The sequence below is a fragment of the Diorhabda sublineata genome, chromosome 8 (assembly GCF_026230105.1).
Source record: "Diorhabda sublineata isolate icDioSubl1.1 chromosome 8, icDioSubl1.1, whole genome shotgun sequence".
NCBI classification, from domain to species: domain Eukaryota; kingdom Metazoa; phylum Arthropoda; class Insecta; order Coleoptera; family Chrysomelidae; genus Diorhabda; species Diorhabda sublineata.
In genome coordinates, this window is record NC_079481.1 from 805223 (window position 1) to 819229 (window position 14007).

The 14007-nt window shown below is 30.6% G+C and overlaps 2 protein-coding genes across 4 annotated transcripts; one reads left to right on the top strand and one right to left on the bottom strand.

The window, feature by feature from the left end:
- Window positions 1–415: 415 nt before the first annotated feature.
- LOC130447379 (protein obstructor-E-like) lies at window positions 416–8139 on the bottom strand. The gene is made up of 4 exons (XM_056784174.1): window positions 7746–8139; window positions 1227–1451; window positions 930–1118; window positions 416–865 (listed from the first exon to the last, which is right to left on the bottom strand). The coding sequence occupies exons 1-4, from the start codon at window positions 7777–7779 to the stop codon at window positions 546–548; spliced, it is 768 nt and encodes a 255-aa protein (XP_056640152.1). The 5' UTR covers window positions 7780–8139; the 3' UTR covers window positions 416–545.
- Window positions 8140–8954: 815 nt separating this feature from the next.
- Window positions 8955–12496, top strand: LOC130447764 (folylpolyglutamate synthase, mitochondrial). 3 transcript variants are annotated; one of them, XM_056784752.1, is made up of 9 exons: window positions 8955–9232; window positions 9288–9406; window positions 9467–9713; window positions 9767–9903; window positions 9960–10140; window positions 10199–10316; window positions 10581–10686; window positions 10770–10981; window positions 12013–12496. In XM_056784752.1, the coding sequence occupies exons 1-9, from the start codon at window positions 9137–9139 to the stop codon at window positions 12267–12269; spliced, it is 1473 nt and encodes a 490-aa protein (XP_056640730.1). In that variant the 5' UTR covers window positions 8955–9136; the 3' UTR covers window positions 12270–12496. The 3 variants fall into 3 exon arrangements, with proteins under 3 accessions (XP_056640730.1, XP_056640731.1, XP_056640732.1); XM_056784753.1 differs by having other exon boundaries at window positions 12040–12496; XM_056784754.1 differs by lacking the exon at window positions 12013–12496 and adding an exon at window positions 11546–11761 and having other exon boundaries at window positions 9021–9232.
- Window positions 12497–14007: the final 1511 nt, after the last annotated feature.

Consider the following 14007-nt stretch of genomic DNA (forward strand, 5'->3'; position numbering starts at 1 on the left):
CTGGGTTTGAAGATACCAGCTGTACTCCATCTTCGACTGATTTGTGACTTGCAGATACGATAATTGGTCTTGGTTTCCAAGTCTTCAATTACCATTTGTCTTGTCGTAAGTCTTCGGAGATTCGTGCAAGCCTTCAGTTGGTTTGGGACTTGTATACTCGAACCTGTTCTTAGTCTTGCACATTCGATCTTAGTCCAACAGGTCTTCGGCTTGGTCTTGGTGTCGTAAGTCCTCAATTTATCATGGTTTTGATGTTGCCAAATTTAGATGGTTCTGGTCTTTTACATTCGAGCTCGATCTTGCTCACGCGAGTGTGGAACTGATCGTGGTCGTGTTCCTGCAAGTCTTCAGCCAATCTAACACAATCGCACTTGGTCTTATGCTGGTGAAGGTGTTGGTTTTAGGATAACAAAAGGCAGTTTTTTATCTTTTTATTGTCAATAAAGTACTGGCTATAATCGTAATAAAATTCACAACATTCTCACTTTTGATCTCGATCAAACTGCAAACAAAACTTTTGAAATTTAACAAATCGATTTCAAAGATCAATTCCTCGCTCTATTCTGGTTATTCTCAGGTACGGGTATAGCTCCAGGTGGTAGATTGGGGAAATCGGATTTTCCCCTGTTCTTTGGATTATTTTGGGGAATGTTGTCGAGTTCGTCATCGTCGCGTTGCGGCGGCGGAATGGTGGAAGGTACGTCGCAATCTTCGGTTGGTGGTACGACGCATCTCAAAGCGTTCCGATCGAAAACCAACATCGCGGGACATCTCTGGAGCCTAGGATAACCTCCTTGGCATTGCCAATATCTGTTGCAGGATTTTCCGAGGGGTACGTTACCGTTAGGGTCATCGTTACAGAGAGCTGGAAAAAGAGTAATTACGCTTTTTTTTTTTTCTCTTAGATTAACTAAAATTAATTAACTCACGATGTTTCTGGCATCCGTCTACGTTTTCCGGCCAATCGCAAGAATGAGTTTTTTCGTTGTACAAAAGTCCCCCGATGCAAAATTGTTCGACTACTGTTCCATTCCAGCACGTCCAGTATCTTGTACACGACGTTTCGTGTCCGAAAATACCGTAAAGCCACCCGCAATGATCGGTACCGATCGGCGGATCTGATAAATAAATAAAAATATTTGGATGTCCTTATAATCGATACGAATTTTTAAAGACGTTTGTCCTATATATTGAAATAATAATAATTAGAAGAAACGGTTTCTTACTGGCTTGTTGTTTTCCGTCGCAGTAATTCGATCTCCAAGGATAATCGCATCCTTCCGTTACTCCTTTATTTTTTCCTGCGAACACCAAACCGTTCGGACAATCGTATAATTCGGGTTGACCGTTGACGCATTCCCAATATCGGTCGCAATACGTTATATCAGCCACCACTCGAGATTTAACTTTACAAGGATCTTCTTGAACTGCATTTTGAGCTTGTACATAACCTAGAAATCGATTAGTATTTTTATAATTCGCCAAACATACAACCGCTCGTAATAACCGTTAACCGATGGCTTTAATGCAAGTTAAACGACATCTATGTGAAGTACGGCGAACAATAAAACGAAGACGAAAATAACCTGCCCCCTAAAACACCGAAAGATTGCAGATTTCTGCTTTGAAGAGCAGAGTGATTTGAATCGTCGGCCATTTTGTCGTGGTTAAAATCGGTTTTTTATTGAAACGAATATATTTGGTAAGCAAATGAAATTAAAACTAAAATATTTGATGCAGTAAACGCAATGTTTGTCTTCAAAAACAATATGGTGGCTGGTTGTGACGTCAACCGGAAATGACGTATTGTAGCTTTGTATATTACGTGGTGGCAATACTTAAATCGTTCTGTACCAATCAAATTTGTTATATTGTATAGTCCAGGAACAAAGATCGAAAAAATTTAACCTCACATTCAATTTCAAAACAATTGCGTTGATATTTCTTTTATTTTTTGTACGTAAAAAACCAGAATAGTTTTCGAAACTTTAACGAAAAATAACCTAATCGAATTGATATTTTTATATAAATATATTTAGAGCGATTGTTTTTCCAAAAAAAAATTTTTCAAATTCAAAATGGCTGCCGTATAAACCAAATTTATATATACTTTTTTTAATTCCTGTTTATTTTATTAATTTGGAAAATTTCTGAATGCATTTTTCTGTAATCGATAGAAAAAAAATTGTAGTTTGATAATGAATATCAACAACATTTCCTAAATGTTATTCACCTTCAATTTTTAAGGCTAGATGACGAAAATCACTGTCAGATTCGTAATGACTATTTTGAATTTTGAATTTTAAGGGTTGAACATTTTTTTTTTTTGAAAAATATAGTTTCATCTTGTTATAAAACATAAAATTCTCTACAATTTGGATACGTACAAATTTTTGTACATACAAAAATAACATTTGAAAATTAATTTTATAGTAATCATTTATTTCACCTGTATTATATGATTTTTTCAACTAATTTTTGCATTTTTTTCTATCATCTGATATAAATAAACAACAGATAAGTATCTGTTTCCTATGTAGATGCTGGTACTAGAATAGAAAGTATGGAGAAAGTCGTACTATTTGATTTCTTTTAAATAAAAGTTGGGTGTACACTAAGACACCATATAAAACGTGACCTTTAACTTTGACATATTAGTTTACGTAATAGAATAAATTATAATTACATCAAATTTATTCATAGGCAAATATTTAACAAAAAAAACGTTTCACCCACACTTTTTTCTATGTTTCGATCTTGTGTAAGAAGAAACAAAACTGGGTACAACTTCTAACCTAAAAATCCATGAATATCCTGAGTATCGGTACAGATTTTTGCTTTGAAAACATTAAAAAGAAATAACCTAGTCCAGATTACATCTACCGTACATACATTCTAAAAAAGGGTGAGGTATCAGACTTTAAATGTTTCATTAGAACGTTAATAAGTATGATGAAACTGTCTTCGTCATTAGTCACAATCCAGAGTCACCAGAAGAACATAAATCGAATGTTGAAACGATTGTCATCTTTCTGTGTATCCTGTTCCCTTAGAATTTTCTAGAATCTTGGCTTCGTAGAACTATATTGCTATGAAAATTGTCTTTTGCAAATATTCAAAAATTCGAAAGGTCTTTTCAAACACCTGGTATAATACTAAGTACACCTTCTCTTCTAAGTGATAATGTACATATAGAAAGTTATATATTATGTATATATTCACATGTCGTGATTATGTAATAATACTTTTTTGATAAATTGTTTAAAAATTATATAAGATTAAATTTATATTACCTGTTTGGTCGAACAATTATATTTTATTATACTATTTTTCACATTAACGATTATCTAGAAAGTATTTAACGAAAATATGAAAGCAAAGGTAAACAATCGATCCGTGTTAGTTTTTCTTGATTTCTATATCTAGTTGTGTTCAAGTTGAACGAATTTCAATCTTGCTAAATGGCATCTAGAAGATACAAGGACAAATTTTCATCTAATGAAAATAACTGTAGTCAATATCCTGATCATTTTTACGTTTCTAAATAATGACCAACCATGGGACATTCCTCAAGACGTTGCATCGAAAAAGTTTATCTTTGAGAAAAGTCACGTATCCTAAAGGAAGTTTAGCACTCTTAAAAAAGCCCTTTTCCAATGAAACTACAAACAATGAGGTGTAAAATCCAATAATATATAATAATAATTCACAAATTACACAAAAGCTCTGTATTATCCCCACGCCGGCCATTTTTAAATGGTAATTTGACACTTCACTAGATTGCTCTCAGTTGAGGCAATTTTTGGCGAATCATAGAATATAAGTATGACGTGACGTTATCGTTTCAGTCTAATTGACATTTCATATTCACTTTTTTACTAATAAATATCGTGAAAATTGACTTTTTTCGTGTTTTTTAATAAATTAATTTATCAAAATCGGTATGATTCGACCATTATTATTAAGTAAATTCTACAGTGGGAACAGAAGCAGAGAGAAATTCGACTTACGTAATATCTACTCTTACTTTCAAGTCGAGAGATAACTAAAATTGAGTTTTGTTATGTCGGACACGAGCGAGTGAATAAGTTTACCGTGAAATTCGTTGTTTACAGAAGATTCTTCTTAAAAACGTTACGTAAAGATATTTAAAGATGAAACATTAACTAGAAAATTAAATAATAAAATATCTGTAATCAGTAACGACGTTTTAAAAAGAAATCTTCAACCAATTCGACACATATCTATCAAATATGAATCTGCCCTCCCTTCTACAGACCTAGAGCTTGCCCAGCTCAATAAATCAGAAACACCAACTTAACAAAACCAAAATCACTAAGAAACTGGATTCGCCTCCAGCACATTTCTAAGCATTTTTTGAGAAAAAAATAGCAAATCAGAACCAACACAAACCGTTATCACGACTATCTAGTGCAGCTACATCAAGAATTACTTTATTTTCACTAATTTGGCTGGTAGATTCGTTCATTTAAGTCCAAGAGTTCATGTCAGACGAAAGAAACGTGTGGCTGGATGGTAACGATGGAAGAGGACAAATCTACAGAATAAGAGAAGAGAAAGAAAACGTGGCGCTTTTGGAGTAGGTTCCTGAATTAATGGTAGCAAACGCTGAGTTGGTTTTTATTGAAGCTGCGTGCTAATTTTGAGCCAAAATTTTTGAATTTTTAATCGGTAAAAGTTATTTCGTGTCTTTACTACAAACAACTAGCGGATTTAAGACCTTCATACATTGAATATTGTAATATTAGCGCGAATAATTTATACGAAAAATAAAATGTTGAAATACACATCCTGCTACGTGATATTAATATTCAGTTTAAACATAAAATACCGTAATTAATTACTACTTGAAATTCTTGTTGTATATATAGGGATGCGTAAGTAGGTGTGATTGTCTCATATTTAAAAAATGTCGGCTTTAACTTCACTATACACTACACTATATTCACAAATTTATTTATTTATTACTATAAAGAAAATAATCAAATTAAATAAGTAATAGTGGAGATTAACCGATACAGAAAAGAAAAAAATAACGAATAGTTTCAAAATATAGATCAAAATACGTTAGTTTAAATATGGTGACGATGTTTTTCGATTTAAACCTCGTACAGTAATAGTGATAATATATTGAATGTTGCCGGTACGTTAAATACGATTCGTGCTTAGATTTTCTCGATCTTCTCATGTTTTTTTTCACGATCTTGCACGCTTCAATGATCTTAATAGTAAAACAAATGAAAGTTCACGGTCATCGAACGATCCACTTTCTCTAATAAGTTCACGTTTCTTTAGAGAACGATGAACAATTAACATCAGTTTTTTATCTACAACAGATCTTATCGATTTTTTTTGTTATATTCGACATAGCATCTTGACGGAATGTTGAAATCTGTCTATGGGCATAAAGTAGTTTTTTTATAGAACACTTTCTATGTATTTCACGTGATTTAACGCTCTTCAGTTAGTTTCAGTGATTGTTGTAACGTTTTTTTATTTACTTTGAACCCCAAACAGCTTTTTCGCACTGCAAAACGTACTCGTGACGTATACTGTCAAAAATGTCTAACGTCAAGATTACGATGAAAACAAATAGAATTAAAAAGATGTTGATATCTGTCTTCAATGATTAAATTGTTTTTATAGAACATTTTTTATGTATTTCACGTGATTTAACGCTCTTCAGTTAGTTTCAGTGATTGTTGTACTGTTTTTTTTATTTACTTTGAACCCCAAACAGCTTTTTCGCACTACAAAACGTACTCGTGACGTGTACTGTCAAGAATGTCTAACGTCAAGATTAAAATGAAAACAAATAAAATTAAAGAGATGTTGATATCTGTCTTTAATGATTAAATTGTTTTTATAGAAGGTTTTCTATGTATTTCACGTGATAAAACACTCTTCAGATAGTTTCAGTGATTGTTGTACTGTTTTTTTATTTACTTTGAACCCCACAAATCTTTTTCGCACTGCAGAACGTACTTGTAATGTCAAAAAATCTGTAACGTGTTCGACGCTCATGAGCTTGGCAAACAAGTATCAAATTTCAGTAAGTTTTGTGTCAAATGTCAAATTTGAAAAAATACGTATTCCCAATTTGTCTCCGATTCTAATAATATAAGAACACAAAAATGTTAATCGATATCGAAATAAATGCCTTCTACAATTTGTGTTTAAAGCCTATATAGACAGTTGATATGGGAAAAAACATTCCTAGGTTACGGTGTTGACAACATCCATTTTCTTTCTCGTTCGAGACATTTTATCACTATTGCGCACGCTTGAGACTGTACAGAACCGAGCTGGAACCTCGGAGGATAGAAAAGCTCGAGGAGCTCAAACATTTAACTGGTTTTTGATCAAATTTGATATTAAATATTTTTTTTATAATAAGTTATATAAACGTAGCGTACAATTGTTTCGAAAAAATCGTGAAAATGTTTGGTTATGTAACTAGATCTCTATTGGAATTAGATTCTTGTGAACGTTAACAAACAACTAAAGTACCAATTTGAGTATAAAAATTAATCAGCTCGTTATGAGAGTAGGTCAGTGTAGATATTCGGAATGTATTAACAGGAACTGAAAAGTAAGAGGAGTCAGTCACGTTAGCCTTGGAATAGAATCTATTATGTAACACGAGATTTTTTTTTTGTTTGAAACAAGATATTATGTGATATATGCTTCAAGAAAAACAACTAGTCATCATGAGTCATACGTAAACCGAAACATTATTTTCCAAAATACTGCAGCAGATCAACTACTATAGTATATTTAAAGTCAAAATGAATAAGTAAAAAAAGCAGGTGTTTCAATTAGTCTTCTATATATACATTATACGTGTAATAAAAACATTTTTATACATTGGCATCAAAGTTATTAATGAATTAATACATTGTGTTTAACTCGTTTGAAATCCTATCGTTTTTTATTTTGTTTTCGGCATTAAAACTGACAGTTGATAACCTGTTACATCAATAACTCGTGTGACTGACACACAAATGACGCTGTCATTGTCAATTTCATATGACGTTTACGAAGTACCAACTTTCAAAAGACTTTGTGTCAAATTTTATGACATTCCGATTAATCAGAAAACTGAGTCGAGGCTTAACAACATCAATAAACCAAAATGGAAAGTTGACAATTTTTTCTTAGTGTATTTGTTCTCTTCTTCGCCCAAGCCCCTAGTTTTTAAAAATTAGTCCTTCAAAAATAAAATCTTTCGCCTAATTCACGAATCCACGTGAAAAAGCCGAACCGGAAGTTACTCTCTTGATGGTAAAAACGGAAATGGTAATCTGGTAATTCGATAAATGTCAATAAAAGTTTTTTTGTAAATTTACACTTTAAGCAGTTCGATATAACCAAATAAGGATTTTCAGATGTTATCTAATAAATATTTTTTGTCAGTGTAATATTTTTAACTACTAAAATATATTGTTTCTTACAAATATATCCTAAAACTTATATAAACTATTAAATAATTACTATTTATAACATTTTAATGTATAAATAAATATATAAATTACATGTCCTTGACATTTATAAGTTTTTTAATATTTATATTTGTGTGAAAATTTCGAATAAAAGTTATAAATAGGTAAGAGAAACTCGAATGTATATTATTAATATTATAAATTAAACAAAAATATCAGTATTCGAAATAATAAAAAATAATTATGTAAAAACTAAAATTTTTATTGTAAAATTCGACTTACCTAATAGCCCTATAACGACCATTACATTCTTCATTTTTCCCAAAATATATATATAAAAAAAAACCTTCCACAAAGCAACAGTTTATTTATTTTTTGAATGCCACTGTTCACTGTCCAAAGTATTCTTCTTTACTGAAGATCGCCGATGAATTCTTTAGCTTTTCAAACTGGCGAATCATTAACGGACTCAGTTCTTCGAAAGTACCACCACCACCACCTCCACTACAATTAACTTATTCCTTCAGAATTATAATTAAATACAGAGTTGTACGAAATATTTTCAATTGTTGATTATAATAAAAGCATTTACTTAACTATCATTTATATCAAGTATACAAAACTTATTAATAGACGATTAAATAGAAGCACTCAATTTTTATTTCAAATATTTATCTCTTATAAACCTCTAATATACAGGACTTGATGCAAAAAACTCGATAGTGAATATACACTTTTCTGAGTTATAACGAAATCAGAACTTATATTTTATCTAAATTATGAATTCGAACATTTTGAATTGTATTTTACGGATTAAATAATTCTGCACGACAATCTGAAGTCCAGGGACGGCTCATGTCCAATGGTTAAGAATACGTAGCTTTCACAGGGACAACATGTACAATCTAAAGATAGTAAAAATGAATTTTTCCATCGATTTTATAACTAAATCAATAAATAATTGATACGACACTTTTCTGTTCTATAAACGATTTAATCTTAATTAAAATCACACTAAATCTTGTGAAACTAATTTAAATATTATTGTTTCAATATTTCTCAACTCGATTAAACCTAGAAGCGTTCGTTTGTATCTTTCGAGATAAGTCATGTTAATAATATTGCGATATTAACATTGTTTCCAAAAGATAAACATGAATTAATTAAATATAATAATGCAGTCACCTTGTATCTATTCCCATCACTAAGGACATTGAATAATGAAAATATTTTCCCACAATGCTAATTTAAATGGTTAAATATGATCATTAAGATATCCAATGATAATTCGGACGCGTTCAAGCGTGATTTTCAATGATCTGTGTTAAAGTATAAATAGAATCAAATTTTTTGTAATAATGAAATTCATTGAGATTATTCTATTAAAAAAAATACAAAGTTGTATTTATTATGTAATTACCAATTAGGTTAGTTTTTAAAAAAATGTCTTTAGCATTAGCTCTAAGGGTGTTTCAACACTGCTCTGGACTTAGTTTTGTGGTTTTATTTAAATTGTCAAATATCAAAAATATAAACAATTTCTTAACCTTGAAAAATGTTTCGCTTGAAAGAATGTGATAAGTGTATAATAAATGTAAAAACACTATTGATTAACACTTTCTTTATCAATTAGAATGTGATGATTTGAGAGTTTATAGGTTAGATAAATAACGATGAAGACTCCATGCTTGATATTATCCAAGATAACAAGAAGTTTTTCTAGTGCGATAGTTAAATTAGAAAAAAATATGAGTGAAAAAACTTACGAGGTAATAATCGAAATAATAATTAACAAAATTTTGTGTTTATTGTGTATTTTTAAAGGACGCTTTAGCAGCTTTAAATGATCTACAAAGTAATGCTCAATATATTAGAGACGCAGGAAAATCTAATATATTGAAACAAGTTGCGAATAAACCGGAAGTTTTAACCTATCTGCAAAGGTAATTACCTTAAGTACTAAATAAATTGAGTGTTAGAATTTTTGTTTTTTTTTTATAAAGAACTGGTCTAAATGTAAAAGATTTAGATAAGCTTAAAGTGGTACACGTAACGGGAACAAATGGGAAAGGTAGTACTTGCGCTTATACGGAACAAATTTTAAGAAATCACGGTTGCAAAACGGGTTTTTTTTCATCACCTCATCTCCTTGAAGTTCGTGAAAGGATACGAATAAACGGAAAACCCATATCAAAAACTGAATTCACTCATTATTTTTGGAAAATACACGATCTTCTCACCAACAACAAGGTTAGTAACTCTTATTCCGCGTTTTTTTCTTCTCTCAGAACTCTAATTTTCAGGAAAATTTCACTGATATGCCGATGTATTTCCGGTTTATGACTATTTTGGCTTTTCACGTTTTTTTGGGGAATAAAGTCGATGTGGCGATATTAGAAGTTGGTATTGGTGGAGAATATGATTGTACAAATATTGTAAAGTAATTTAAACATTATAATTTTTTTATTTATGTGAATAAAATCGATTTTCTTATAGAAAGACTTTGGTAGTAGGAATAACCCCGTTGGATTTGGATCATATGTCACTTTTAGGTGATAGTTTAGAGTCGATTGCTTGGCATAAAGCTGGTATCATGAAAGAGGGTTGTACGGCTCTAACGGTACCTCAACCACCTAATGTTTTCAGGATTTTTAAAGAACGAAGCATAGAAAAGAAGGTAGTTGTAGTTATATATATGTAAATGGGTGTTATTTTTAGTTTTTTTTGTTTTTCAGTGTACTTTGAATGTTGTAGATTGTGATTATTATGGTGGAAATGATAGGATACCTTTGAATGTGTGTAAAACTAATGCGAGTTTGGCGTTGGCTTTAGCAGAGGCTTTTCTTAACAAAGGTTAGAAGAATATCAAATATATTTATTTTAGGGAAAAATTTGATCTTTTGTTTTAAAAATTGATGGGAATATAATTTTTAAATTTGAAAAATGCCGATTCGTGAAAAGAAAATATTTTCATTGGGAAAAAACTCCAAAATAGAATTTGATTGCAAAACATTAACCCAAGAGCTTCTATTTGGGCTTGTTTTTGTCATATACGAAAAATATTCAAAAATTTGTGAACTTTTCCGAATTATTTTCTTCGTTTTTTTTTATTTGTAGATGAAAATCGAAATTTTAAAAAGTTCGATTTTGATTTAGCCAAAAAATCGATAGGAATTACGTACTGGCCGGGTCGATATGAAATCAAACCTCACCAAAATCACACGTAAAGTATTTTTTTTTCAAAAATACACTTTTTTGATCCAAGTTTAAAGATATTTGACGTGAATCGTCATTGTTTTTGTTTAGGTTTTATCTAGATGGCGCTCACACTTTGGACAGTTGTCGCGTCTGTAGGGATTGGTTCGTATCGCACGTTAATAATTCGAAAAAGAAACGTTGTTTGATATTTAATTTGACGAGAGATAGACGGGCCGATGTTTTTTTTCGAGAATTACTAACCTGCGATTTCGACGTTGCCATTTTTATACCGAACGTTGGTAGTTACAACGACAAACCAGGTAAATATTTATTTATCGTACTGTATATATTTGACGAAATAAAGAAGAAATGAACTGGTTTTGACGTTTCTTCTTCTATTTCGTGTTATTCTTCTTTCTTATTTGTCCTTTTGTATTATGTCTTATAAGTGGCCTGGATCGTTGTATCATTCAATTTCAAAATGTTTAAAATTTGGAAATTCTTCTCTTTCTTCTTCTTTTTTCATCTGTAATCAATGGATTTTTGGAATTTGAAAATAAAAATAAAGGATTTCCAAAAAAATTGCTGAATTCCTCGTTTGGAAACAAAAAAAAACAAAAACTAGTTGACGTATAATCCAAAATTTGATTAAAAAGACAAGACACGAAGAAAAAGAAGAAGAAAAACAATTTTCGACGTTGTTCCATTTCATTTGCGGTCTTCTTTTTGTTTCATGTTTTATAACTGGCCTGGATTATTGTATCATTCGGTTCCATTAAGTCTAAAGCTTGGAAATTCTTTTTTTTTCCTCATTTTTTCATCTGTTATTAACGGATTTTTGAAATTTGAAAATAAAAATTGATAAATATTCGAAAAAATTACAGAATATCGAAAACAATTGCTGAATTCCACATTGGGAAGCAAAAAATCGCAATCTAGTTGACGTAAAATCGAAAATTTGTTTAAACAGAGAATAAGACACGAAGAAAAAGAAGAAGAAAAACAATTTTCGACGTTTTTACATTTCATTTGCGGTCTTCTTTTTGCATTATGTCTTATAAGTGGTCTTGATCGTTGTTATTAAATTAGTAATTTGGAAACTTTTTGCTCTTCTTTTTTAATTTTTTAAAACGAAAGAGAGAGAAGAAAAAAACCTATTTTTAACTTTTTCCGTCTCATAATATTCTTTTTTATACGTGGTTTCGATCTTTTTATCATTCATCATCAATAAATCGTTTTTAAATTCTTCTTTTTTATCTATCGATATTAATTATTACTATATAAGGTTAACTTATTCACAAATAACAAATGTCATTATTCGTTCATGGGGTTTTGTATCTAATTTTTAAAGATACAGCGGATTTTCTATGCCCCGCAGACAAACAATTGGTACAATGCGAAGCGAACAAGAAACTTTGGTTAGAAATGGAGGGAAATCGGAGTAAAAAAGTCGAAATCGCTTTAGTTTTGCCGTCTTTCGAAAAAACCGTCGAATTTTTAAACCGAACCGGGGAATACGATTCGCTCGTCACAGGTTCCATACATTTAATAGGAGCAGCTCTTTCGATTCTCGACCCGAATCTCGGGGGCACGTTGAAAGATGATTGAAACTATCGATCGAATTTAATTTGTGCTATAAACAAATTGAGAAAACAATTTTAATCTCATTTATTTTGCTTAAGTATATAAATTGTTCCCTACATACTGTGATTCTATAAAATAAATTTGTTTATGTTCGTTGGATCTTTTCGAAACCTTCTTCGTGTTGGTCCAATATACATTTGTTAATAAAAACTACAATAAACGATGAAAATGAAATAAATAGTATTTATATACGTTGGTTATTTTTTAAAATGGCCTAGGTCTATATCCTATATACATTTTTGGTTAAAAACTACGAAAAAACCGATTTGAAAATGTTTATGTTTGTTGGTTCTTCTTTTGGAACGGTTTAGATGTTTGTCCAACAAATATTTGTTGAGAAAAACTACGAAAAAACGATAGAAATCGAGTTAAAAATATTCATGTTTGTTGGTACCTTCTTGAAACGGTTCGGATGTTTGTCCAATATACATTTTTCATCAAAAACTGTACAAAAAACGATAGAAACCAAGTAAACAATATTTATGTTCGTTAGTTCTGTTTTGGAACGGTTTAGTTGTTTGTCCAACATAAATTTGTTGAGAAAAACTACGAAGAAACGATAAAAATCGAGTTAAAAATGTTTGTTTGTTGGTTCTTCTTTTGAAACGGTTCGGATGTTTGTCCAATATACATTTTTCATCAAAAACTGTACAAAAAACGATAGAAACCAAGTAAACAATATTTATGTTCGTTAGTTCTGTTTTGGAACGGTTTAGTTGTTTGTCCAACATAAATTTGTTGAGAAAAACTACGAAGAAACGATAAAAATCGAGTTAAAAATGTTTACGTTTGTTGGTACCGTTTTGAAACGGTTCAGATGTTTGTCCAATATACATTTTTCATCAAAAACTATACAAAAAACGATAGAAATCAAGTAAACAATATTTATGTTCGTTAGTTCTGTTTTGGAACGGTTTAGTTGTTTGTCCAACATAAATTTGTTGAGAAAAACTACGAAGAAACGATAAAAATCGAGTTAAAAATGTTTATGTTTGTTGGTTCTTCTTTTGAAACGGTTCGGATGTTTGTCCAATATACATTTTTCATCAAAAACTATACAAAAAACGATAGAAATCAAGTAAACAATATTTATGTTCGTTAGTTCTATTTTAGAACGGTTTAGTTGTGTGTCCAACATAAATTTGTTGAGAAAAACTACGAAGAAACGATAAAAATCGAGTTAAAAATGTTTACGTTTGTTGGTACCGTTTTGAAACGGTTAACATGTTTGTCCAATATACATTTTTCATCAAAAACTGTACAAAAAACGATAGAAACCAAGTAAACAATATTTATGTTCGTTAGTTCTGTTTTGGAACGGTTTAGTTGTTTGTCCAACATAAATTTGTTGAGAAAAACTACGAAGAAACGATAAAAATCGAGTTAAAAATGTTTATGTTTGTTGGTTCTTCTTTTGAAACGGTTCGGATGTTTGTCCAATATACATTTTTCATCAAAAACTATACAAAAAACGATAGAAATCAAGTAAACAATATTTATGTTCGTTAGTTCTATTTTAGAACGGTTTAGTTGTGTGTCCAACATAAATTTGTTGAGAAAAACTACGAAGAAACGATAAAAATCGAGTTAAAAATGTTTACGTTTGTTGGTACCGTTTTGAAACGGTTAACATGTTTGTCCAATATACATTTTTCATCAAAAACTATACAAAAAACGATAGAAATCAAGTACACAATATTTA